This window comes from Camelina sativa, chromosome 12, assembly GCF_030686135.1.
Source record: "Camelina sativa cultivar CO46 ecotype springtype chromosome 12, ASM3068613v1".
NCBI classification, from domain to species: Eukaryota; Viridiplantae; Streptophyta; class Magnoliopsida; order Brassicales; family Brassicaceae; genus Camelina; species Camelina sativa.
This window is the reverse complement of record NC_141891.1, coordinates 28,726,189-28,750,487: the sequence shown is the minus strand read 5'-3', so window position 1 is coordinate 28,750,487 and position 24,299 is coordinate 28,726,189. Positions and strand designations below refer to the sequence as shown.

The 24,299-nt window shown below is 37.8% G+C and overlaps 3 protein-coding genes and 2 pseudogenes across 4 annotated transcripts; 3 read left to right on the top strand and 2 right to left on the bottom strand.

The window, feature by feature from the left end:
* Positions 1-4,725: 4,725 nt before the first annotated feature.
* On the bottom strand, positions 4,726-4,826 carry LOC147931012 (small nucleolar RNA R71; annotated as a pseudogene).
* Positions 4,827-10,846: 6,020 nt separating this feature from the next.
* On the top strand, positions 10,847-13,095 carry LOC147931011 (uncharacterized; annotated as a pseudogene).
* An 860-nt stretch (positions 13,096-13,955) lies between these two features.
* LOC147931010 (uncharacterized protein At4g04775-like) lies at positions 13,956-14,427 on the top strand. Its single transcript, XM_087477137.1, has 2 exons — positions 13,956-14,132; positions 14,218-14,427. Exons 1-2 carry the CDS (start codon positions 13,956-13,958, stop codon positions 14,425-14,427), a joined length of 387 nt encoding a protein of 128 aa, XP_087333263.1.
* A 396-nt stretch (positions 14,428-14,823) lies between these two features.
* Positions 14,824-17,187, bottom strand: LOC147931009 (uncharacterized). The gene is made up of 3 exons (XM_087477136.1): positions 16,469-17,187; positions 16,216-16,377; positions 14,824-16,113 (listed from the first exon to the last, which is right to left on the bottom strand). The coding sequence occupies exons 1-3, from the start codon at positions 17,003-17,005 to the stop codon at positions 14,824-14,826; spliced, it is 1,989 nt and encodes a 662-aa protein (XP_087333262.1). The 5' UTR covers positions 17,006-17,187.
* Positions 17,188-18,163: 976 nt separating this feature from the next.
* Positions 18,164-24,147, top strand: LOC104732559 (protein RRP6-like 2). 2 transcript variants are annotated; one of them, XM_087478450.1, is made up of 14 exons: positions 18,164-19,031; positions 19,420-19,575; positions 19,901-20,059; positions 20,140-20,223; positions 20,730-20,809; positions 20,896-20,946; positions 21,022-21,130; positions 21,811-21,893; positions 22,052-22,097; positions 22,192-22,279; positions 22,370-22,539; positions 22,849-23,028; positions 23,109-23,207; positions 23,277-24,147. In XM_087478450.1, exons 1-14 carry the CDS (start codon positions 18,339-18,341, stop codon positions 23,895-23,897), a joined length of 2,619 nt encoding a protein of 872 aa, XP_087334576.1. In that variant the 5' UTR covers positions 18,164-18,338; the 3' UTR covers positions 23,898-24,147. The 2 variants fall into 2 exon arrangements, with proteins under 2 accessions (XP_087334576.1, XP_087334575.1); XM_087478449.1 differs by lacking the exons at positions 18,164-19,031; positions 19,420-19,575; positions 19,901-20,059; positions 20,140-20,223; positions 20,730-20,809 and having other exon boundaries at positions 20,878-20,946.
* Positions 24,148-24,299: the final 152 nt, after the last annotated feature.

Sequence of the window (24,299 nt, the reverse complement as noted above, 5' to 3'; positions counted from 1 at the left end):
CTAGGGATTAATTTGAGCTTATCAAATTTTGGCGCCGTTGCCGGGGGACTCTCTGATCTACCATTAGATTTAAGTTTTTAATTTCGTCTAAACTTTTCTTTTTATTTTCTACTTACACGTTTTTGTTTTTTTTCTTCTCTTTGGTGTTTCAGGTGCATGCCTCCTAAACCTCACACAAGGAACAACAAGTCTGGTCCTACTGTGAATCTTTCAAACAAAGAGTTGGGAAAACTTGAACGTGAGAACAGAAAAGCAGCTAAATCTCTGAAGATGGTTAATACGATCATTCTGATGCGTGATGAGGCTGGTGTTTTGAGGGATCAAGAGGGCCACTTGCGCAATGAGCAGGGCCAAAAGCTTGATGCAGAAGGAAACGTGATTCCTGAACATGTTGTCAACGAGCAGGCTGTTGTGAACCAGCAAGCTGGTGTTGTTGATGATCCGGATCTTGGTGTTGATCGACACCAACCAGGTGGCATCGATCGACACCCACCTGCAGACGTGCGTGGAGCTGCCAACCACGTACAGAACCCAGTTCGACGACAGGAGAACAACCGGGATCTGATCAGGACTATTGCTGACTACAATCGGGCTGATCTGGTGTATGAGAACCGGTCTGCTATTGTTCCTCCCCCTTTTCAGAGGAATGATTTTGAGTTGAAACCTGCATACTTTCAACTAGTTGGGCAGAGACCTTTCTCTGCTTTGCCCAATGAGAAGCCCTTGGATCACATTGAGCATTTTGAGGATCTGGTGTAGCCCTGGGCATTCGGGTACTCGGGTCGGGTTCGGGTAAGACCCGGTCGGGTTCGGGTTTTACGGGTAAGGGAGTTTAGGACCCAATAGGGTAAATAAAAAATTTCGGTTCGGTTTCGGTTCGGGTTCTATCGGGTTCGGGTCGGTTCGGCTTTGAAATCTCAGAACCGATAAAAACCCGAAAAAACCGGGTATCAATCGGTTCGGGTAAATTTTACCCATTTATACTAAAAAACACCTGTGTACCCGATTTGTAATGCAATACTCGAAAAAATTACAAACAAAATCTTAGTTGAAACCTGCAAATTTCACATCTGACATTCAAATCCAAACATCTTAATAGATAAATATAGAGTACAATCACTCAAATTCATATGACAAAGAAAATACTTAAGCAAAAGAATAGTAGAAAAGTTTCTTAGAAATTCAAGTCTGATGCAAAACATAGATAATATATAGAGATAGCAGTAGGAAATACTACACATTCAATCTTCATTATTCAGACTTCAGGCTCAGAAATAGCGATTGTTCTCTCTTAGGTCCTATACAATTCAAAAGAGAGAAATATAGATTACAAGTCAAATTCAGTATAATTGGTAAAACAATATCAAAAGAAGAATTCAGAGACTTACTTATCTCACCCTAAAGATCTTGCATGTTGAAATCAGGTTCAAACTCTATAGAAAAATAAAAACATAATGTTAGAAATCACAAGCCATAAACCAGAATTATAACTTGTAAGTGTTAAAAGTTACCTCTCATAAGATCATCTAGCAACTCTACTTCAGAAAGTAGTTGCTGAATTGTTGAGACTCCTTTTTCATTGATGTGGATCTCACATTTCAACCATTGCTCAGTACACATCAACACTTCAATCATGTAGTGTGTCAAGTAGCTTCTGTATGGAGTTACAATTCTACCACTTGTGCTAAATGCAGATTCTGATGCTACTGAAGATGCTTGCATTGCAAATATATCATTAGCTATTAGTGATAGAACTGGATACTTCCCACTGTTGACCTTCCAAAAGGATAATACATCATATTCTGTACCTTTTAGAAGATTAGAAGACTCGACATTCTCTTTCAAATACATATCCAACTCATTAGATGAGTTTTGAACTCATGTTTCCTTCACAATCTCATCATATATGATCTCCATATCCTCAAGTACAACTCCATTAGGCAGAACTGTTGTCGGACAAGAATCGGTTCCAACTTGTTCTTGCTCTTGATAATGATTCCACGACCCTTGTGATTGAGAAGATGACCAATCTGACCCTTTGTTCAATAAACTTGCTCTAGTGTACTCATCATACAAATCCCTCAAGATGTTCTTAACTGAATCAGAAAGATGATTAGACTCCACCGAGTTCTTACCATATAGCCTATCAAAGCATAGCTCAGCAAACTTCATTTTCTTCCTTGGATCAAAAACGCTTGCTACCATCACAAGCCTATTCATTTCTACCTTTTCTCCAAATGGATTCCAATACTTGTCCAGCTTTGATAACATAGATGATGCCTTACTCTTCAGCTTTTGATCAACTATCTGTGTGCTCATCGAAGTTAAGTTTTTAGTAATGAAAACTATCTCATTGTAGAGCTTATGAGATGCAACAGAGGTAGAAGCTGAAAGAACCAATGTAGATTTGTAGAATATGCCAAGAATCTGAGCAAACGTTTCAAGATCATCCAAATCTTTTTTAACCGCAGGTCCAATCCTTTTAGCGCCATCCACTTTTTCCAGAAAATAGTCGTTATATGGTTTATCTTCAGCCTCCATCCTCTCAAATGCCGATCTGAACTTCAGAGCTTGTTCTAGCATGAGATATGTTGAATTCCATCTTGTCCTGACATCTAACGGTACACTTCCCCTCCTCATCTTCCCTGTTTCAACTCTGAATTCAAATGATTTCAATCTATTTGTTGAAGACCTCACATACTGGATTCCATTTCGAATAGCAGCCACACTGTGATCAACCTCTGTCAAACCATCCCTCACAACCAAATTCAAAATGTGAGTAGCACATCTCAAATGCAAGTACTCACCTTTCAGTATCAATGCATCATCTCCTCTCTGCAACATAGCTGCTTTAAACTTAGTCATGGCTGAACTATTAGCCGTAGCATTATCCACAGTGATGCAGAATACTCTCTTTATGTCCCACTCACCTAAAACCTGAATAAGAACATCACAGATTGTTCCTCCCTTATGATCACAAACATGCTTGAATCCTATTATAATCTTCCTTAACTGCCATGTATGATCAACAAAATGAGCTGTTACAACCATATAGCTGGCTGAAGTAGTAGGACAAACCCATATATCTGTAGTCAAGGACAACCTCTGCTTGTTATTGTCAAGAATCTTCTTCATAGCTGCTTTTTTCTTCACATATAGCTCAACAATGTCTCTTGTAGCAGTTCGGCGAGAGTGAGGCTTATACAATTTAACTTTGGAGCAGAAATGTCTCCAAGCTAAGCACTCAACAAAAGATAAAGGCAACTCAGCCAACACTAGCATCTCATTTGTAGCTTCCCTAAACACTGCTTCACTAACCTTACTCACTCTAACAGAACCATCACCATCAGGAGTCAAAACAGTTTGAGTACTGTCTTTGTTAGCACTTAACCATACCTGGTATGATTTGCAAGTGTTTAGAACATGCTTCTTCAAAGTGGAGGTTCCAGATTTGCTTGGACACGACATTTCTTTACCACAGTAATTGCAATTACATAGGTCTGGATTGCTTACAAGTTTGGTGAAATGATTCCAAACCCAAGACCATGTCTTCGGTTTCAACTTTGGACCAGATTCTTTCTCTTTCCCTTTCCTCTTGGTTCTCTTTGCAGAAGCAGGTGTTGGAACATCATCGTCCGTCGTCAGGTCAATCTCATTTGTTTCATCACCATCAACATCACTCATCGGAGTATTAGTGGCTGTAGGATTAGAAGAGGCCATCTGCATAAAATTAAAAATGAAAAACAATCATGAAGCAAAAAAACACGATTCGGTTTGGATTTAAGACTAGCCCGGGCAAAAAACACAGACCCGAAAAAACACAGACCCGAAAAAACTTTATTCAATCAAGAACAGAAGAACTCATCATCTTAGATTCTTAGTTACGACCATGAAGCAAAAGTTTTCAAAGAAATCAAAAAGACAAAAAGCATAACCCATAAGCTTTAAAGTTCAAAGAAATCAAAAATCAAAGTTTTCACATTTCACAATGAAGAACTAAAGTTACTGAACTATAATCAAATGAAGAAGTAAAATCAAAACTCAGAATTAGAAGTGAGAAGTTAATACCTCTGATTGATTTTCGTTTCTGGAAAACGCCGATGGTGGAGAAGTGATTAGAGATGGTATCAATGGAGCTTCTATTTCTAGCTCTAGGTTTGTGTTGGAAGGTAAAAAAAAGTTGATAAAGGCAACAAGAAGACACTGCATATCGAATAAATGCAAGAAACTCAATCGACAAAGTCACAAAAGTAAGTAGGAGGAAACTCAATCGGCTGTTCGAATTGGAAACTTGGAATGTGTAAAAGTAACTTAACCCTAAGGGGCTAAATCATATTAAGAGGTTTGTGTATTGTCGGTTTTTCGGGTCTGTAGGTCGGGTATCGGGTAAAACCCGAAACCGAACCGATACCCGCGGGTACACATATATAGGACCCATCAGTGTAAAATACATATATCCGAATCCGAACCGAACCGTGTTTTTCGGGTCGGGTACGGTTCGGGTTTTCGGGTCTGTGTTTTTTGCCCAGGGCTAATCTGGTGACTAGCATCAAGGCTAATGAGGTAACTGAGGACTACATCTTCTGCAAACTCTTCCCTTACTCACTTGCAGGAGAGGCATCTCAGTGGTTGAAACAGCTGCCTGCTGGATCATTGACAAGCTGGCGTGATGTCAAGGTGGCCTTCCTCAACCACTTCTATGATGATGCAATGTCAGATGAGTTGAGAATCAAGCTGTCTTCCTTCAAGCAGAGACCAGATGAAGCTTTCAAAGCAGCTTGGGTGAGATTCAAGGCTTACCAAAGGGACTGTCCACACCATGGTTTCTCAAGAGTTCAATTGCTAAGTATCTTCTTCAGAGGGTGTGACTGGGAGTATCAGTTGGCTCTAGATGCTGCAAGTCATGGGAATTTCAAAACAAGGATGCCAGAAGATGCTGAATTATTGATTGAGAACTTAGCTGCTAGCAATAGTACTAAGAGAGCAGATGCTGAAAGGAAGCGATTACATGGAGGATATGACTCACACCAGTTAGCTTCTGTTAATGCTAAGCTGGATTCTGTGCATAATCTCCTTGTGGGTAAGAAATCTGTTCATTTTGCTGCTGAAGTTGAGACATATGAGCCAGAATCTGATCAAGGAAATCATGAGAAAGAAGAGGTGAACTATGTCTATGGGAATCAGGGGCAGAGGTTTGGAAATCAGCAAGGTAGTAGGCCTTACAGTGGGAACTCTTCAGGCTACATTCCCAAACCGGACTACCAGAAGCAGCAACAAGGGAGCAACTTCACAAGGACTTATGGGAACTCATCCTATCAGTCTCCGCCTCCACAGACTTCTTCTGAGAGTAGAATGGAAGCCATGCTTGAGCAGATTCTTCGGGGACAAGAGAATTTGACAGTGACATTAAATGGGAAGATTGATAATGTCTACAATGAGCTGAATGGGAAGATAGATGCATTGAATGTTCATGTTAAGAAGCTGGAGAGTCAAGTTGCACAGACTGCTGGGTCTGTCAAACGACAAGAGGGGTATCTTCCTGCGAGAACTGAGTCAAACCCCAAGCATGCTTACAATGCTATATCAGTGAGAGATGAAGAAGTTGATGAAATTGATTCTGCAGAACACGGTGAAAAATCGACAAAATTCTCGGTTTCAGATGATGGTGTCGATCGACACCACATGGGTATCGATCGACACTCCTCTCAGACGAACCCAGAAACTGCAAAATCTCAGGTTCCAGCTGTTGAAAGGGTCTACAAGCCTAAGGTTCCTTTTCCCAAGCCAAGAAAGTCTAAGCAGGAGATGGAGGAAGCTAGATGCAAAGCAATGATGGATAAGGTGATGATTGAGATGCCTTTGATTGATGCAGTGAAGCTTTCACCACCACTTAAACGCTATGTAAAGAGAATGGTATCCAATGGTTTGAGCCCTGAGGAAGGAGCTTTGCTAACTAAGGATGTTAGTGCAATTCTGTTGAACCAGCCTGTTCAAAGGAAGAAGGAGAGAAAGCAAGAAGTGGTAGTTTCTGAGAAAGTTAGTGCAGCAATTCAGTGTTGGACTGCTAAGAAGCTACCAGATCCTGGAAGCTTTGTGCTTGATTGCTCAATCTCAGCAGGAAGGTTTTCACACTCACTCTGTGATCTTGGCTCTAGCATCAACTTGATGCCACATTCTGTTGCTGTAAGACTTGGGATGACAGAATTCAAGCCAACTCAGATTTCCCTTATCTTGGCTGATCGCTCCCGACGAATTCCTGAAGGTGTTTTAGAGGATATTCCAGTTAAGGTTGGAAACTTCATGATTCCCACTGACTTTGTGGTGCTGAAGTATGAGAAAGAGCCTAATGATCCTCTCATCTTGGGAAGATCTTTCTTAGCTACAGCTGGTGCCATCATAGATGTGCAGAAGGGAAACATAACACTAAATGTGGAAGGTTTGACTATGAATTTTGAGATGGATAAGCTGAGGAGGTTTCCTACTGTTGATGGACAGACTTTTTGTGTTGAGAAAGTGTCTGCTAAACGATCATCAGACTATGTGTCGATCGACACTGATGTGGTGTCGGTCGACACTCCTCCACATCCGCAACAGAGTTTGTCCAAAATTGATACTCCAAGTCATAAGTCTGTTACTAAACGGAAGACTCACTCCTCCACACTCCAGAGTCCTCAGATGAAGCCACGATGCACTATACCCAAGTATCGTTCTGGTCCTGCTTCTCATGTCCTTGGTAGACCTCATTCATCTACTGCTTATACACCACCTTGGATGATGAGATATTCCTCTCAGAAGCATTCACAGCCACGTTCTGATCCGCCGGACGCCTGAGCTTCGACACAGTCAAGCTAATGACTTAAAACAAGCGCTGAGTGGGAGGCAACCCACTGGTAGGAATTACTTATTTTGAATTTTTGTTTTTTTTTTTAGGATCACTAACATATTAATTTTTGGTTTTGAGTCTTAATTGTTTCAGAAAAAAAAAAAAGAGAAAAATCAGAAAAAAGAGAGAAATAAAAGATGAGATGATTTTGATCAGTTTAGAGAGGTAGGTAAATTACCATTGACCTCATTATTCTACTCTTGAGTCAAATGATCACACAAAGCTTGGAAGCGAGGGGTAGGTAAATTACCAATGACCCCGGTATTCGCTTACACCTTTGCTAAAAAAGAATAAGAAAAGAAAAAAAAAAAAAAAGGAAGTGAGAAAAGGGAGAGGAAAGGAGATGTAAGAAGAATGTCTTGGCCTGAAGAGAGTCCATATGCCACTATTTGAATACACCAAGGTAAGAACTCACCTGTACTTGCTTTAATTTATGTAATGAGATGGCAATGGTTAGACTAGAGATTCCAGAGGATTGTGGGATTTGAGTAAGGAATGTTGATGCTTTTCAATTGACAAAGTATATGAAGTAAGTTCTTGAGAGTCAAGGCGATAAAGAGTGCGAAGATCAGTTACCAGCAGTTGAGTGAATTCTATGTTTTCAAACCTCTTTCACAGGTTTAAGTTTCTGTTTTGCTTGAGGGCAAGCAAAGGCTAAGTCTGGGGGAGTTGATATATCATGGTTTTTACGGTTTTTAACCATGATATAAGTGTGCTTTTGAGTCTTTTGATTTGTTTCTAGGTTATTTTTGAGTCTTTACAGGTTATTTAGGAATTTGGCTCGAATGGAGCAATATGGAACAATCTGGATCATTTTGGAGCACTTTACCGAAGGAAATCAAGTTGGAGTCGAATCAGAGTACGAGCGTCGATCGACACCACACAAAGGAGCATCGATCGACACTAATGTTTATCCGACGAGAGAACAACAAATTTGGAAGTTTTACAAATTTGCCCAAAGTCTTCTATAATTGCAACATAAACCCCTGGATGTATTTTAGGATGTATATATATGGTTTTTCGGTTTTAGAAACCCTGAAGCTATTTTTCTAGCAGTTTTTGAGAGAGATATTGAGAGCTTTTTGGGAGAGATCTGATCTTCATTGAGAGAAGAATTTCTAAACTCTTTCTTACTTTTCAATATCTATTGCATATTATTCAGAATTATGATTTGTTCTTCATTAAACATGTCTGAGTAATTTGCTTGTTAGGTTTAGGGTTTTTCATAGGGTTTTTATGATTTATTAGATCTGAGATTTTTAGGGTTCTTAATCTTTTATGATCTTCATCCTTGGTTGTTCTTCACAATAATTCTTGATTGATCACCTAGAATTGTTATCTTAGGGAAATAAATTGATATGAGAATATAATTGTTTTCCTGATTAAACCATTGATGAGCAGAATTGTTTATTACAAAGAGATTTGAATTAATAATTTTGTGAACTTATCTAAACCTGTTCTTAAAGCTGATTTATTACTTGGAATTTTACAAAGAGATTTGGATTTTCTGGTTTTAAATTTAGATTATAATTGCAGTGAGAACTGATTATTTTACCAAAAGTTTAGAGTTCTAGATCTGATTTTTATTGCTTGAACCTTAATTAATTTATCTGATTTAATATTTCATAATTTCCTGAGAAATTCCCTAGGCTTAGCTCTTTTGATTTTCTGAATTCACAACACTTTTATTTAAATATTTGCATTGCTTTATTTTAATTCAATTTAACTTGTTTAGCGTAATTTACAAAACTTTACAATCTATTGTGTTTGATCTTGAGTCTCTGTGGATTCGACCCCTAAGTACTGCAGTGATCTCTTGTTTGAGAGAGTAGCTCTAGGGATTAATTTGAGCTTATCACCTTACATAAGGTTTTACAGCCCTAGGCGTTCGGTTTAACCAGGTTATTCTGGTCGGGTTAATCGGTTTAAGGAAAATTCGGTTTTTAAAAAATTCAACCGAATAGACCCGAAATAAAATTCAGTTCGGAAGTCGGTTTATTCGGGTCGGTTATTGGCTAAAATTTATATTCCGAAATTGAACCGAATTGTTTTTTCTTCGGTTTATTCGGTTTCTATTTCGGTTTACATATTAAAAATATGAAAATTTACTATGAAAAAATCCAAATCCACTAAAAACCCATTACAAATACAATATTAGGCCCAAAATACAATTAACAAAAATCCAACATACAATTAACAAAAACCCAACCCATTAAAATGTTAGGGTTTTGACAAAGATGTGAGCTATCATGAGCGGCTGTGGCTGTGATGGCAACAGTGACAGCAACGACAGCCTTGCATTGAACGAGGTTGATGAGTTTGTCTCTATCATTTTCACTAAAACAAGAAAGAAAACAACTAAATCAGTCAATATAATCATGAAGTCTAAGATCTAGACAACGAAAAAGCATGCAAGACCAATAATCAAACCCAAACATGAACCTCACGCTGTAAGTTCATTGAAGGCGGATCAAGTTGAGGGAGATTCACGGTCGCAGCTGCCATTGTTAATTATGGATTAAAGCTTCAATTTAGAATAAAAAGATAAACAAAGGGAATATGAGGAGAAAGACGAGAACAAAGAAGAACAAGATGTAGTAGAGTCTAGAAAAAGAGGAAGGAAAAGAAGAATGAAGATCGTAAAGGAGAAGAGAGTGGAAGAAGGAGGCGAGATCTTTTTTTCTGTGATGGATGTAATGAATTAGATCTAGGGTTTTAAGTTTTTATATCATGTTCCTTTTAACCGAATAAACCGATCGGTAATCGGATACCGAACCGAGAAAACCGAAATCCGAATTCCTAAAATAATTGTGCCAATCAGTTTACTTCTTCTCTCTCATTCATTGCCGAAAACCGAATGTTTCGGTTTGATCGGTTCGGTTTTATCGGTTTATGCCGATTGCCAAGGACTAAGGTTTTATGTTGTATATATTTTTGCTCTTTTTATAAATTTTTAAACTGCTTCAAATTATCTAAATTTTGTGGACTAAAATCTCCTGTGCCCTTTGACCAAAAGTCATATTCGCTGCTACCCTCCTGTATTCTAAGTACCCTTTGACAATTTGTTGACCAATTTGTATCATTTTTGCCCCTGAAAAATAATAAATAAATTAAATAAAAAAGAAAAGAAAAAACATGTGGAGCCCACCAACTCCAATCGGGACCCGATCCCACCAGCATCCTCCCCTCCAATCGGGATTTCTCTTTTTTCATTCTCTACTGAACGTCCTTTTCTATTTTACTGGATTCAATTAGAGCTCGGATCCTATCCCAGAGCAAAAGATTGAAGCTAAAGATTAAAGCTGAGGTGATTTGTTATCCTTTTTGTTTTCATTATACTCGTTTATAGTATATAAAAGTTGTTGTTGTGTTGTTTGTCCTTAATATAACAATTAGGGGGACGTATATTGTGTGGAGATTTAGGAATAAGATTTAGCTTGAATACTCATAGGATTTATTCTTGTTTGTAATAATAGTCGATATGGGTTAGATTTTGTTGATACTACGTGAATTTATACAGTTCAATCGAGCTGAATCATAATGATTTTTTTTTCTGAAATTAGTAGTTTCGATGTAGTACAGCTGGTAGATTTGGTACAACTTATAAGGGTACAACTGTTATTACTTGGTATACCTGATACAGGTACAACTAATATGTCTGGATATACTAGATATGGGTGCAACTGGTAATACTTGATATACCTGATACAGGTACAACTGGTAATACTTGGTATACCTGATACAGGTACAACTGGTAATACTTGGTATACCTGATACGAGTACAAATGGTATAACTAGGTACAACTTGGTAATACTATTTACATGACAGAGATGATAATGTGATCTTTTATTGTATTTCAGGTAACAATGAATAATAATCGTCGGATCATCATTATTTATGACTATGGGGGACATTATGCAACAAACGGAAATGAACTAAGATGGAAATCAATAGGAAAAGTTCATCAATCTCTTAGAATGGAGACATCTATTGAGGAGGTCACTTATTCTGCATTAGTGAACAAAATATGTAGAAAGGCAAGGGTTGATGAAGATATGATTGAACTGAAGCTGAGCTATGTTCCAGAATTAGTGGATCCTAAGAAACCGATATATATACATGATGATGAAGATGTGATGTGTTATTTGGAAATGAATCAAGATCAATTCCAAGTTTTACATGTGGAAGTCGTGAATGATGTTGAAATAAACCAGGAGCATGAGCAAAGTCGAGGTAGTGTAGGTTGTGCACTTAATGAGGAGTTTATTTCAAGTAGTAGAGCGACAGATGGAAACATGATTTGTGAAGGTGAGCCGTCTGAACGTCATGAGATGGTGGACAATAGTGATGAGCATGGGATCATGACTCTTTATGAAGAACAGTCTGAAGAACGAGTAATAGTAGATAATGGTGATATGCTTGAAGGTGTTGAGGTCACAGCAGTTGTAAGACGTGAATGGGAAGATGGTATGAATTTGACTTTACGTCAAGAATTTGAAAGCAAGCAAGCAATTAAGGATTTAGTTGAAAAAGCTGCGCATAAGAACTGTTTTGAGTTTGTTATTAAGAAGTCGGATACTATGTTGTTTGTGGTTAAATGTTGTGAGTTTAAAAAGGGTTGCAAGTGGTCATTAAGAGCTGCGAGGAATGAGAATTCTGACAGTTTCTCGGTCAGAACTTATAACAAGATGCATACGTGCTTGCGGTCAGATACAAGTACAATGAGGAATAAAAGAAGAGGCACACCACATTTAGTTGCATCTGTTTTGCGTGAAGATTATCCATGTTTGATAGACACTCCAACACCCAAAAATCTCATCCCTTTGGTTCAATCAAGAGTTGGTGTTAAAGTGTCATACTCAACCGCAAATAGAGGGAAAAACTAGCTGGATATGATCTTCGTGGAACTCCAGAGGATGGTTTTAAGTTGGTGCATTGTTATATGCACATGTTGGAGAAGGTGAACCCAGGTACATTTTATTATGTTGAATTGGATGAAGCTCAGAGGTTTAAGTACTTATTCTTCGCCTTGGGAGCGTGCACTGAAGGCTTCAAAGCTATGAGAAAGGTGATCATTGTTGATGCAACGAGTATTAAAAATGTATATGGTGGAGTACTACTTGTGGCTTCAGCTCAAGATCCGGATCATCACCATTATCCGGTTGCATTTGGTGTAGTTGATGGTGAGAAAGATATAAGTTGGACTTGGTTTTTTAGCAAGTTGAAGACAGTTGTACCAGATTGTCCTGAACTGGTCTTCTGTTCTGATAGAAATTCCAGCCTAATAAAGTCAATAAGTATGGTCTATCTGTTGGCTCACCATGGGTATTGTATTTATCACTTGTCCCAAAATGTTAAACTGAGTTGCAAAAACGTGAGCAGGGATTTAGTGGCGACCAGGTTTATGGAATGTGCTAAGGCTTACACAGAGCCTGAATTTGAGAAACTCTATGCTGATTTTATTTTAAGGTATCCAGCTGCAGGAACTTATCTTGATGAACATGTAGGACAACAAAAATGGGCTCGATGTTACTTTCCAGGAGCTAGATACAACATAGACACGACAAATACAGTTGAATCTATCAATGGTGTCTTCAAAGACGCAAGGGAATACATGTTATTACCAATGATTGATGCGATTGTTGCTAAAGTGGGTGAATGGTTTAACAGATAGAGGAAGATAGCCATAGAGACGCCAAGTGAGCAGAAATTGGTCCCTCATATTTAGTCATTGATGCACAAAAGGTGTTCAGAAGCAAAGCTCTTACCGGTTATTGAACTAAACAATTATTTTCTGGAATATAGTGTTACTGGAGTTTATGGTAGTAGTTATGTGGTTGATCTGAGAAGTAAAACTTGCTACTGCAAACATTTTGATATTGACAAGTATCCGTGTGTGCATGCTATTGCTGCTGCCATGGAAGCAGCAAGGAACACAGGAAATGAGATCCAATTGCATGAGTTGTGTAGCAAGTATTATTGGATGGAGCAGTGGGTATTAGGTTATTCAAGGACGATATATCCAGTTCCTATTATGTCAATGTGGATGGTTCCTGATGATGTACGTGCTAAGACAGTTCTTCCCAAGTTTTATGTCATAAAAAAAGGAAGAAAACGGACGAAAAGGATTCTATCAACTGGAGAACATGGACGCAAGAAAAAGAAAAATTCGAATAGGAGTTGGTTTGATAGTGAGGGTTCTCGGGCATAATTGTTTTTTTTTAAGTAGTATCTTGTTTGGACAACTAAGTAAACCTATTTTCTTTATGGTACAACTTGACCAAATTGAATTTGTTTTCTGTTATTAACATGCCGTGATTCGCTTATGAATTAGTAGCAAATATAATATAAATTTTACTTAAAAAGAACAGCATTTTTAGTTGATTTATCAAAAAAATAAGTACATCTAATATAAGAACATTTTTGCAATAATATACAATTTTGTTTTACAACTATGATACTTGTTTGTAGAAAACTATCAACAAAAATAATTTAATAACAATACATAAAAATTTTTACATTAACATTTTCATTATAGAATTCATTGTATTCTAGATTTATCATGAAACACCTTATACTTTAAAGGTTACTTCCTCATTGTAAACTACATATAATTACAAAGCTAGGAAATTTTTGTTTGACAACATATAATTATATAATTGCATGTACATGTGCTAAATATACCTTAATTAACTAAAACCATGTGTGCAACTAAAATTCTTTAGATTTAAACATGGTATAACTAAAAATTTTTAAAAAATCAAAAGTGTACAACTTGTCACTATGGGTACAATTTCAAAAATAGGAACAACTTGTGCATTTTGATGGCTACACGTGTACAATTTGGCGGCCGGACAGGAATACATGAGGATCACGTGTTTGTTGTGTGAACCCAAATTTTCAAATTTTGAAATTTTGGTAATTTGAAATTTTTTTGTGCAATTGGAGGGATAAAGGAATGGGCTCCAAACGAATTATAAAAAAAAACCAAAACGATTAACAAAAAAAAAAATCCCCTCCTTCTCCTCTCTCCTTAGGTTTTGCGATTTCTGGAGAGCTAGGTCATCGGAAATGAGCAACGACTCTGGAGCATCAGAGATCTCATGTGGTAATTCCTCTAACCGAGCAAGGTTTCCTGGCATTCAGAAAAAGTGTCATTGTGGCTCGACAATTGCTGAGATAATCTCTCGATCGACTCCAAACCCCTACCGTCGCTACTACCATTGTGCGTATGCATCACAGAGAAGGGTAAACACATTCTCCCTAAATTAATTGGATTAACAATTGTTCCAATTTATTCACCAATTGGTATTTTTGCAAAATCTGAATGTAGCTGGTGAATGATACCCATGTCTTTAAATGGGTTGATGAAGCATTGGTTGATGAGGTACAACAATTGGATTTTCAAGTGGGTTTTCTCGAAGAAGAAGTTGGCCTGATGAAGTTGGATAGGATGAGAGATATGAAGGAAATTAGAAAAACGTGTCTACTCGTTTTCTGTGGATGTCTGCTAATCGTAGGTTTTGGAATATGGTACAACTAAGTAAAACTTGTACTTTGTACTAGTACAACTAGGTATAACTTGTTCTTTGTACTAGCACAACTAAGTGTAACTTGTTCTTTGTACTAGTACAACTAAGTCAAAACTTGTCTTTGCATTATCTAAATTTCTATTGTTCGTATAATTTCTTATTTTCTAAATTTCATAATTTCTTAAAGACAAAAATCCCAAAAACAAAAAACACACATCCCATGAACAAAGAGTTCACATATAAAATGACTCAAACAAAACATAAAACATAGTTAAACATTCCGACCAAGTTGTACTTAAAAAAACATAGTTGTACCGACCAAATTGTACTAAAAAAAACATAGTTGTACCAAGTTGAACATTCCGAGTACTTAACAAAAGAGTTCAGATAAATTGACTCAAAACAGCTTAATTTTTGCCACTCTTCTGCCTTGTGACAACGGGACTACTCCTCATGACAATGGTTGATCCCTTCCCCTTCTTGCTTATAGTCTTCACCTTTTTACCTAGTTGAGCATCTGTTGCAACGTCTTCTCCATGTTTTTCTTCTTCTCTTGTTCTTTTTTTTCCATGGTATCTCACTAGACCTTTCGTGCTTCCTTCACCATGTTCCTCTTGGGCCACATCCTTCTCAGTTGCCTTCTCAGCTTTCTCCTTCCCAGCATTTTCTTTTTCGACTTTCTCCTTGTCGGCTATCTCTTTCTCCGCATGTTCTTTCTCATCTTCTTCCTTCTCCACCAGTTCCTTCTCGGCTTTGTCCTTCTCGGCTTTGTCCTTCTCTTGTTCCTTCTCGGCTTTGTCCTTCTCCGCCTGTTCTTTAGCAGCTTGTTCCTTCTCGGCTTTGTCCTTCTCTTGTTCCTTCTCGGCTTTGTCCTTCTCTGCCTGTTCTTTAACAGCTTGTTCCTTATTAGCCAGTTCCTTCTCAGCTTTGTCCTTCTCAACATTCTCCTTCTCTGCATGTTCTTTCTCAGCTTGTTCCTTCTCAGTATTCTCAAAGGTAGGTTGTTCCTTCTCAATTTGCTCATAATCAGCATTCTCCTGATAATGGTCTTCATTCTCAACACTCTCATAATGGTCTTCAATGTCAAGCAATCCCTTCTCAGAGCCAAGTTGTTCATTCTCAGACCCAAGTTGTCCCTTCTCAGACCCAAGCTGTTCCTTCTCAGACCCAAGTTGTTCCTTCTCAGATCCAAGCTGTTCCTTCTCAGACCCAAGTTGTACAATCTCAAACTCAGGTTGTACCTTATCCTTCACATATAATTCCACAGATTTGACCCTAGCATCAAGGACATTAAATTTGTCAGCGATATCTTTAAACCCTTTGTTCACCCGATCTTCTAACTGAAGCAAACTTGCTGCAAGTTTTGACAAATTCTCTTGAGCCACATCCACAGGATTCCCATCATCTTGATCAACATCTTCACGATCCACATCATCTTGATCAACATCATCACGATCCACATCATCCTGATCAACATCATTAGGCTCCACATCATCATGATCCGCATCATATACTCGGGCCGCTATATCTAGGTTGTAAAGCTCCTCGAACCATATTGGCTTCCTTTTTTCAACTAAACGCTTGTTCCAACCATCAGCAACTGGATCATCCTCATCATTCCATCCACTATCTTCATCCATGATACGACTTAAAAGGCATACCTCTCGAGTAGTTGGAGCTATGATACTATGAATCTCCTGAGAATAAAAAGAAATATACAGAAACACACAATTTCAGTCAACTCAAATGATACAAAATAATGAATATGATAAGTAATTCACTTTATCATGGTTTCTAACCTTAGTTGTCCCAAGTTGGTCATAAATTTCATTCAAAGAAAAACCTTTCTTTTTACTTGGTTTATACTTCATCTTGCACATCCGAGGACAATTACGATGTGCGTCACTAACAACTGTTCGAAAATTGTTCTTTAGAACAGGAATTGCTTCAAACGCCAGAAACTACACACAAAACAAAAACATTCAATACTTATTTCGATCCTCTAGTTATACCTCTAGTTATACCAAGTTGTACATTTAAAAATCTATTTACCTCCAAGGGAATTATGAAACTAGGAAACACCCACTGTGTACCCACATCTCCACCAAAGTGGCCCATCATATGAAAGATGTCTTTCATGTTCTCATCAAACGCCAATCGACCCCAAGGGAAGGTTTTACACACTTCAAGATCATCCACGATTCTAAGAAATAAAGGCTCCACAGAGGTTGCTTTCTTCCCTCCTTTTTTCTTCCCTATGATGATGCTACTTAAGAAATACAATACTGCCATTTTCAAACGATCTGTAGAAGGTCTTCTCATGGATAGTGGCTTGGCTTTGACATCTTCATATTTTATTTTTGATCCAACCCCAAAGTGCTCCCCAACAAAGGTTAAACTGCCCAAATCTTCCTTGAAACGTGGATAATCATGACAGTATAACCCAGAAATGATTGCCATTTCTCTGAGAGAATACCGGATGGGTACACCGTTTACCATGAACCAACATTCTTTTTTCTTTTCCAAACGCGCCATGCGAAGCAAGAGCATCCACATACCCATCAACTTATGATTGGAGTCTTTGGGCATATGAAAGAAATGCTTGAACTGTGGGTGCAATAGGAACCAATCCAACTCGTCTTGTTTAAGATGACTTCCCAATAAGTTCACCGCCTTGAAATATAACACTTTCCAGACAACTTGAAAGGCTTCATATACTCGGTGTAATCGAAGTACCTATTTAGAGGTTGCATTACTTCGACATCATCCTCAGATTCCTGCAAACAAACATATCTAGTTATACCAAGTTTTACTAAGTTATGCTTTTAAAAAACGAATAAGTTATACTAAGTTTTACTAAGTCATCTAGTTATACCAAGTTATACCAAGTTTTACTAAGTTACCAAGTTTCTACTTAATTGTTCAAAGTTTAGATACATACCGACGAATCCCGATCATTTGACTCAGTTTTATCTGAATCACCTTCGGAATCATCTCCACAAGTCTCGTCTTCTTCTTCACAAGTCTCTTCTTCTTCTTCACGAGTCTCTTCTTCTTCTACAATTGTATCTCTTCGATCTGATGGTCCAATGTTTGGGTTCTTTGTGCGTGCCATTGCGATTCTTCCACAAACAAAAAAAAAAAGAAAACAAACTCGATTAACAATTGCACTCGAATTCTAATCTACTTACCCAACATTCACAAAATCGACAAATTCAATGTACCCAATTTCAACATAAAATTGAAAAAAAACAAAAACAGAATTCGAGTTACTTAGAGACTTGAGTTATCCTTAGTTGTACTAACACTGGAGGGAGAAGAAGAATTTGACTTAATGCGATTTTGAAACTGTTTTCGTTCGGACTAGGGTTCAAAAGAAAAATAAAAGTGGAGAAAGAGGGTCCGAATTTTGTGGTTTTCCTTGAATGGGTGGGGGACGTGAGATGGGTGGTTATGGTAGGTTGGATGTGTAATTTAGAAAAAAGGTTAAGGGTTAATAGTCTTTACCCAATTTTTTTATTTTTTAAAATTATTAAATAAATTCGACTTTGGTCAAAGGAGAAACTAGAATACCAATTTTAGTCAAAGGGTACTAGAGATTTTAGTCCAAATTTTATTTACAAGTTGTAGATGTCACATTACTATTTATTTATCGCTTAGTGATTTCTTAACTAATTAAAAATATCCTCAAAGATCTACAAAGTTATCATATTTCGATATCAGCCCTAAATCAAATACCAAATTATTGTAAAATCTAGATCAAAGACCAGGTTATTACGTTATTGCCCTAAGTGTATATACTAATTAAAATAGCTCTACAGTACTTTTTCTCAATCAATGGTGTTCCTAAAACCCTAGCCAAGCCGAGATACCCTAAAATCACAATCTTCTGATTGATCTCTCTCTCTTTCTCAAGCCGAGAATGAGCGACGGTAACATGGACGTCGACGATTCACCGCTTTCTTGGAAGGTAAAGTCCCTGGAAGCATTAGTCGATGGTTCTTTCTCGAAGTCTCTCTCGAAACTCTCATCGTCTTCCCGTTTGATTCCGGCGAGTAGAGATTTCCATTTTTACTACAATTTCGATGAGTTCAAACGCCCAATCGATGAGATAGCTGGAACCTCGCAGTCGGCTCTCGAGACGATCGGTGATTCCGAGCAGGTTTGGGAGAAATCGATGAAGTTCCCTGGCGATGTTGATGAAGTTGAAGCCGAGGATTGGCTTTGTAACGTGAATGATGAATTTATCGAGAGATTTGATGTTTCGGTTGATGAGTTTAAGAGGATTAGGAAGAAAGAAGAGGAAATTGGTCGGCCTGTGGCTTACGATGGGGATGATGGGTTTCAGATGGTTTATGGGAAGAAGAAGAAGCCGGTTGGTAATGTGATTACTGGCTCGGCGGCTAAGAATACTAACGGTGGTGGTTCAATGATTGATGTTAAGTTGGCTGAGAGGGAGAGGAATTCATCTGGCAAAGCTAAAGTTCCTTTCCATGTACCAACCATAAAGAAGCCTCAAGAGGAGTATAATATCTTGGTGAACAACGCTAATCAACCGTTTGAGCATGTTTGGTTGGAGCGGAGCGAAGACGATCAGCGGGTTATGCATCCCCTGGTTAGTGTTTTGCGTTTTCAGAATCATCTGTTTAGATTTGCCTTTGAAAAAGTTAACTTTATATGAAAATTGACTCAACCAACACTAATTAGGGAGGATGCTGATGGTATAGTGTAGAATGAGAGAGTTTTTATTTGAGTGTAGTGAAGTTATTTTAAAAAATCCTGCCCTGTGCTGCCATTAGTGTAGTATTTTGATTTGCATTATCTTTGTTTGTAAGTGCTTCATTAAGACTCTAGACTCTGAAAGCTTACTGTATTGTATTGATGACATTGTGGCTTGGGAATAGATATGCTCATAACTCTCTTATGCTTAATTTTTGGCTGTCTGCATTTGGCCTTTTCTTGGCAGTTATCTTCTCGTCTTAAACTTTTATAATACTATGCAGGAGAAACTTTCAGTGATTGACTTCGTTGACAAAGATGTAAACGAGATGGAACCTGTTAAGCCCCTTTCATTGGAAGAGACTCCATTCAAGTTTGTTCAAGATGTGAAAGATCTGAAAGAATTAGTTGCTAAATTGCGTAGTGTTGAAGAGTTTGCGGTAAATTTCTTTTTTTGGTTTTCTTAAGTGTTGAAGAGTTTGCATAGTGTATTTTTTTGACCATAATGTCTTTTGATAGAAGTAGTAAGAAATTTGAGAATTCTATCATTATTATGTAATGGCTTGTTACTTGATCATTCACTTTTACAGAGCGTCTTGAAAATAATACTAAACTACCATGGGTTTCAGCATTTTGGTTTGGAGAATATAAAGTTGCTTATCTAAAAATTTTCATTGATTATGCCAAAAACAACTCAATTTGTGAGTTGCCAAGGCTGATGCCTCTCCCTTCTCTTATTATCGTTTTTCGTTTTCCTTTGTTTAGGTTGATCTGGAGCATAATCAGTATCGATCTTTTCAAGGATTGACATGCTTGATGCAAATTTCCACCAGAACAGAGGATTACATAGTTGATACATTTAAGCTTCGTATTCACATTGGTCCTTACCTAAGGGAGATATTCAAAGACCCTAAAAAGAAAAAGGTTTTTCCTTGATACATTGATCTTCTTTATAAAAGACCTAAATATATGTTCTGTACTCTGAAATCTGTTTATGTAATTAGGTAATGCATGGAGCAGATCGAGATATTATCTGGCTTCAACGGGACTTCGGCATATATGTCTGCAATCTCTTTGACACAGGACAGGTTTGATGTTTTTTCAGCAATGGTTTCTTCTTTTTTGTTTATTTTTTGCGCGATATTTACTATAAAACATAGTATATCCATTTTCCGTAACATACACCTTTTGCTACATGGGAGAAGAATGATGGTAACGTATGGGCATTTGAACTGGGTATCCAGCGTTCTTCCTTTTTTTTCCTCTATGGGTTGGTCATGGAAAACTAGAATTTTCCTCCATTACAAAAAGTACCCTGAACTAAGAAACTATTTTCAGAATGGTTTTGGTTAACTATACCATCAAAGGGATAACGCCATCGATGGTTTTAGTTGTCCTTTAACAGATGCTTTTAACACCCTCCTGACTTTTAGTAACTTCTGGTATGTCTTGACTGTTGTAAGATACTAGTCAATAGGTCAAGCTTTGGATCTCATATTGTGGTGACGAAGAAGCACCTACTGGAAAGAAATTTTAGTTATTTAGCCGTTTTTCCGTAAGTAGGAACATTCTGATTCAGATTTAATTCTTTCAGGCCTCAAGGGTGCTAAATTTGGAGAGAAATAGCCTGGAGTTTCTTTTGCAACATTTTTGTGGAGTTACTGCAAATAAAGAGTGAGTACTAGTCTGGCCCTATCTGGATTTATTTTCACTCTCGTGTCTCACTTGTCGTTCAACTTTTTATTTATTTATTGCTGTAGATACCAAAATGCAGACTGGAGAATACGACCCATTCCAGAGGAAATGATAAGGTCAATCTTCTCCGTCCTGTGTCTTACTGTTCTGGCATCAGTTGACTTGAGCTCACATTTTTTTATTCACTGCAGATATGCAAGAGAAGATACCCACTACCTTTTGTACATATATGATGGAATGAGACTAGAACTGCAAAGAATGGCAAAGGATGACGCGCATACTGATTCTCCTCTGCTTGAGGTAGTCATCATCAAATTATGCTGACAAGTAGCTTTCTTTTTACTATCTTTCTGTTAGTTTCCCACACTGGTCAAGTAGTAATTTGTGTGGCTTAAAGAAGTTGATGGCATAGTATTATTGTTTGTGGAAAATGATGTGTGGTCAAGTTGTTGGGTGTATTTTGGTGAGTTATGTTTTCTTGTAGGGTAATTAGATTTTCAATATTCTTATTATATTAGCTGCTAACCTAGGTGATTCTTCACATTTACAACATTCTTATGTTTTTAGAGGGACTTTGGGAGGAACTGGTCAGTTCTAGATAATTGGTCATTTGTGTTACAGCATACACAAATTGGAATTTCAGTGTTCTTATGGTATACTACGTGCCTCATCTAGGTTATTTTTGTTATGCAACAGTCTTATACTTTTAAGAGAACTTTCAATGTTATCTGTCATGCATAAAATAGCTCTCTGGCTAAATTCTTTTTTTTGTAACCACAGTCCAAAATCTCCCGACCACATTTTGGGAACTCGCTATGGTTATTGGTATTCACATTTGTCTATAATTGGTGATAACTCCATTGACTCATTAACGTCTTTGCTTGTCTAGATTAGTTAAATCCAGTGGATGTATAGCCTAGGAAGAATATGCTCTTTCTTCTTCAATATTTTCAACTATATTGTCTTGCTGTTTCTTACAGGTCTACAAACGGAGTTATGATGTGTGCACACAACTATATGAGAAAGAGCTATTGACCGAGAATTCATATCTTCATGTCTATGGGTTTGTTATATTTTCTTGAGAGAATCAACATACTTGAGTTTTGTTTTGTTTTAGCAGAAAAACTGTATGCGTTTGTTTTGATGTTTCATAAGCTGGCTTTTCTTAAGCTAAGATATGTAAACCAGTATTATATTTACTATCCTGGCATTTTGTGGTAGGCTTCAAGCAGCCGGCTTCAAAGCAGCTCAACTTGCCATTGTTGCAGTACGATGTTCTCATGTGATGTAATGAATTATGCATACGTACTCTCCTTTTTCTTATACTATATAAAGCTAACTTAGAATCTTCTTTCTTTTAGGGGCTCTGTGAATGGCGGGATTTCATTGCACGTGCAGAGGACGAGAGCACTGGTTATGTGTTACCAAACAAAGTTCTCCTTGATATAGGTATATAGCTGAGAGTTCAATTTTGCCATCTGCCAGAGAGTGGATTTATTTGGCAATGGCTAACTTGCTCTAATGTTGTTATCCTAATAGCCAAGGAGATGCCTCTTAGTGTTGGAAAATTGCGTCGGATGTTGAAAACAAAGCATCCTTATATCGAGCGGAATGTTGATTCGGTGGTCAGTGTCATCAGGCAGTCGGTGCAAAATTATGCTGCATTTGAGTCTGCTGCTCTATCTTTAAAAGATGCGTCTCCTGGAACTGTAAGATATCACTATTGATTTATTTTCTTGTCTCTTTCTGTTTATTTTTAGTTATAACTGTTAAGCTTTCTGTTGAGGTGTATAAGCTAGTTGAAAGCCGATTAGTGTATTGAAATCCTCTGCTACTCACCTGCAAAGAAAGCCATAGCATAGAGTTGGAAAAATGTCAAGGGATAAATGTGAATCCAAATTTTTAGTTCTGAAACCTCACCAATAGCTCAGACTCAAAGTGCACGTGCTGCTTTTTGGTTTCTACTGTTTTCCTGTATTCTTCATGTCTGTTTTAACTATGGCCTTCTTTGATTGTAGGTAATGGATAAGAATATTGAACCTATTATTGAGAAGAAAGACGTTTACACAGGAGATGTAGCTTCTCCAAGTTTGAAAGATAATTCTTTGCAAGTTGAAAGTACCAGAGGCCTAAATACGGTTGCAGCAAGTACTAGTGAAGGGAGAGATTTAGGCACCGGCTTGTTTGGTTCTGCTAAGGTGACTACTAGTTATTTCTTTTCGTTGGTGCTCTTTATTATCCATGCTAGTCTTTCAAAGACATGTCTGTCAATTATCAGGTTTCTGCGGCTGTTCGGATCTCTAAGAAACCAAGCAGTGGTTTAGGAGCATTGCTGGGAAGTGCAGCATCGAAGAAGAAATTTCGAACTGATGAGAAGGTGAGTTTATTTATTTGAAAACTCTATAGCTGCTTTTGGTTGCAGAATGATTGATGAATATGTTTACAGGTGAAGGAAGATGTGAAGCTCGACCAGATAAGATCATCTGTAAACCTGTCATTCCCTTCGTTTACAGAAAAACTTCCCGAGTCAAGGTCAGCTACTGGAACATCGAAGCTTCATGGGAAGCCTGAAGAGGTGTCCACTACTATGCCAGCCTCTGTTCCCAAGGAAGATGGTGTGGCAAAGTTGAAAGATGATTCAGAAGAAGCCTCAGAAATTGTTGGTACTTCGGGTAGAGTTTCAGTGTCTGAAGTATCTAGTTCCGAGACTGGTGATATTATACTATTAGAAAATGATGATGGTGATGCGAAAAAAGTTGAGACTGAAGATGAACCAATGTCTCTCTCGGAGTTGTCCACAAACTTTCAGAAGTGCTTTAACTCCATGAAAAAGAGCAACAAGGCCCAAAAGCAGACCGAGTTTATAAACATAGAGCCGTTTGATTATGAAGCAGCAAGGAAAGAGTTGAAATTTGGGGAAGGGCAAAAGGGCAGACAAGGAAAAAAAGAAGCTGGAGCAGGTCAGAAAAAGAAGGGGTCTGGTCCGGAGCAGTCAGAGTTTGGTCAAGGAAAACGTCGTCAAGCCTTTCCGGCATCCGGGAACCGAAGTGCGACCTTTAAAAGTTAGGTTGACAAATTCTTACCCTCTCTCCAACTGAATCCAGAAGTACAAACTGATCTTCTGGCAATCAGTATGGTTAAGTTTTTAATCATTATTCATTTTGGTGTTGGCCAATGGTGATTTTGTTTGATCGTTTTCAATTTATCTACTACATAACTCCCGCTTTGATGGGACTTAGGATACACAAACTCTTTTGTTCGAAACTTCAAATCTGATTCATAGTTCAAATTATGAACCTGTATCACTATGCTTTTTATATATCTGATTTAGTCTTTGACTTGGAGTGGTATCACTTCTATATCTTGTAACCAGATAGGGATTTCATTCACCGAGATCGGCCATAACAAACTTGCCATTATTTTTATCGTTCCACTGAGGCCGTTCAATACACAGAGCTTTGGTTCAACT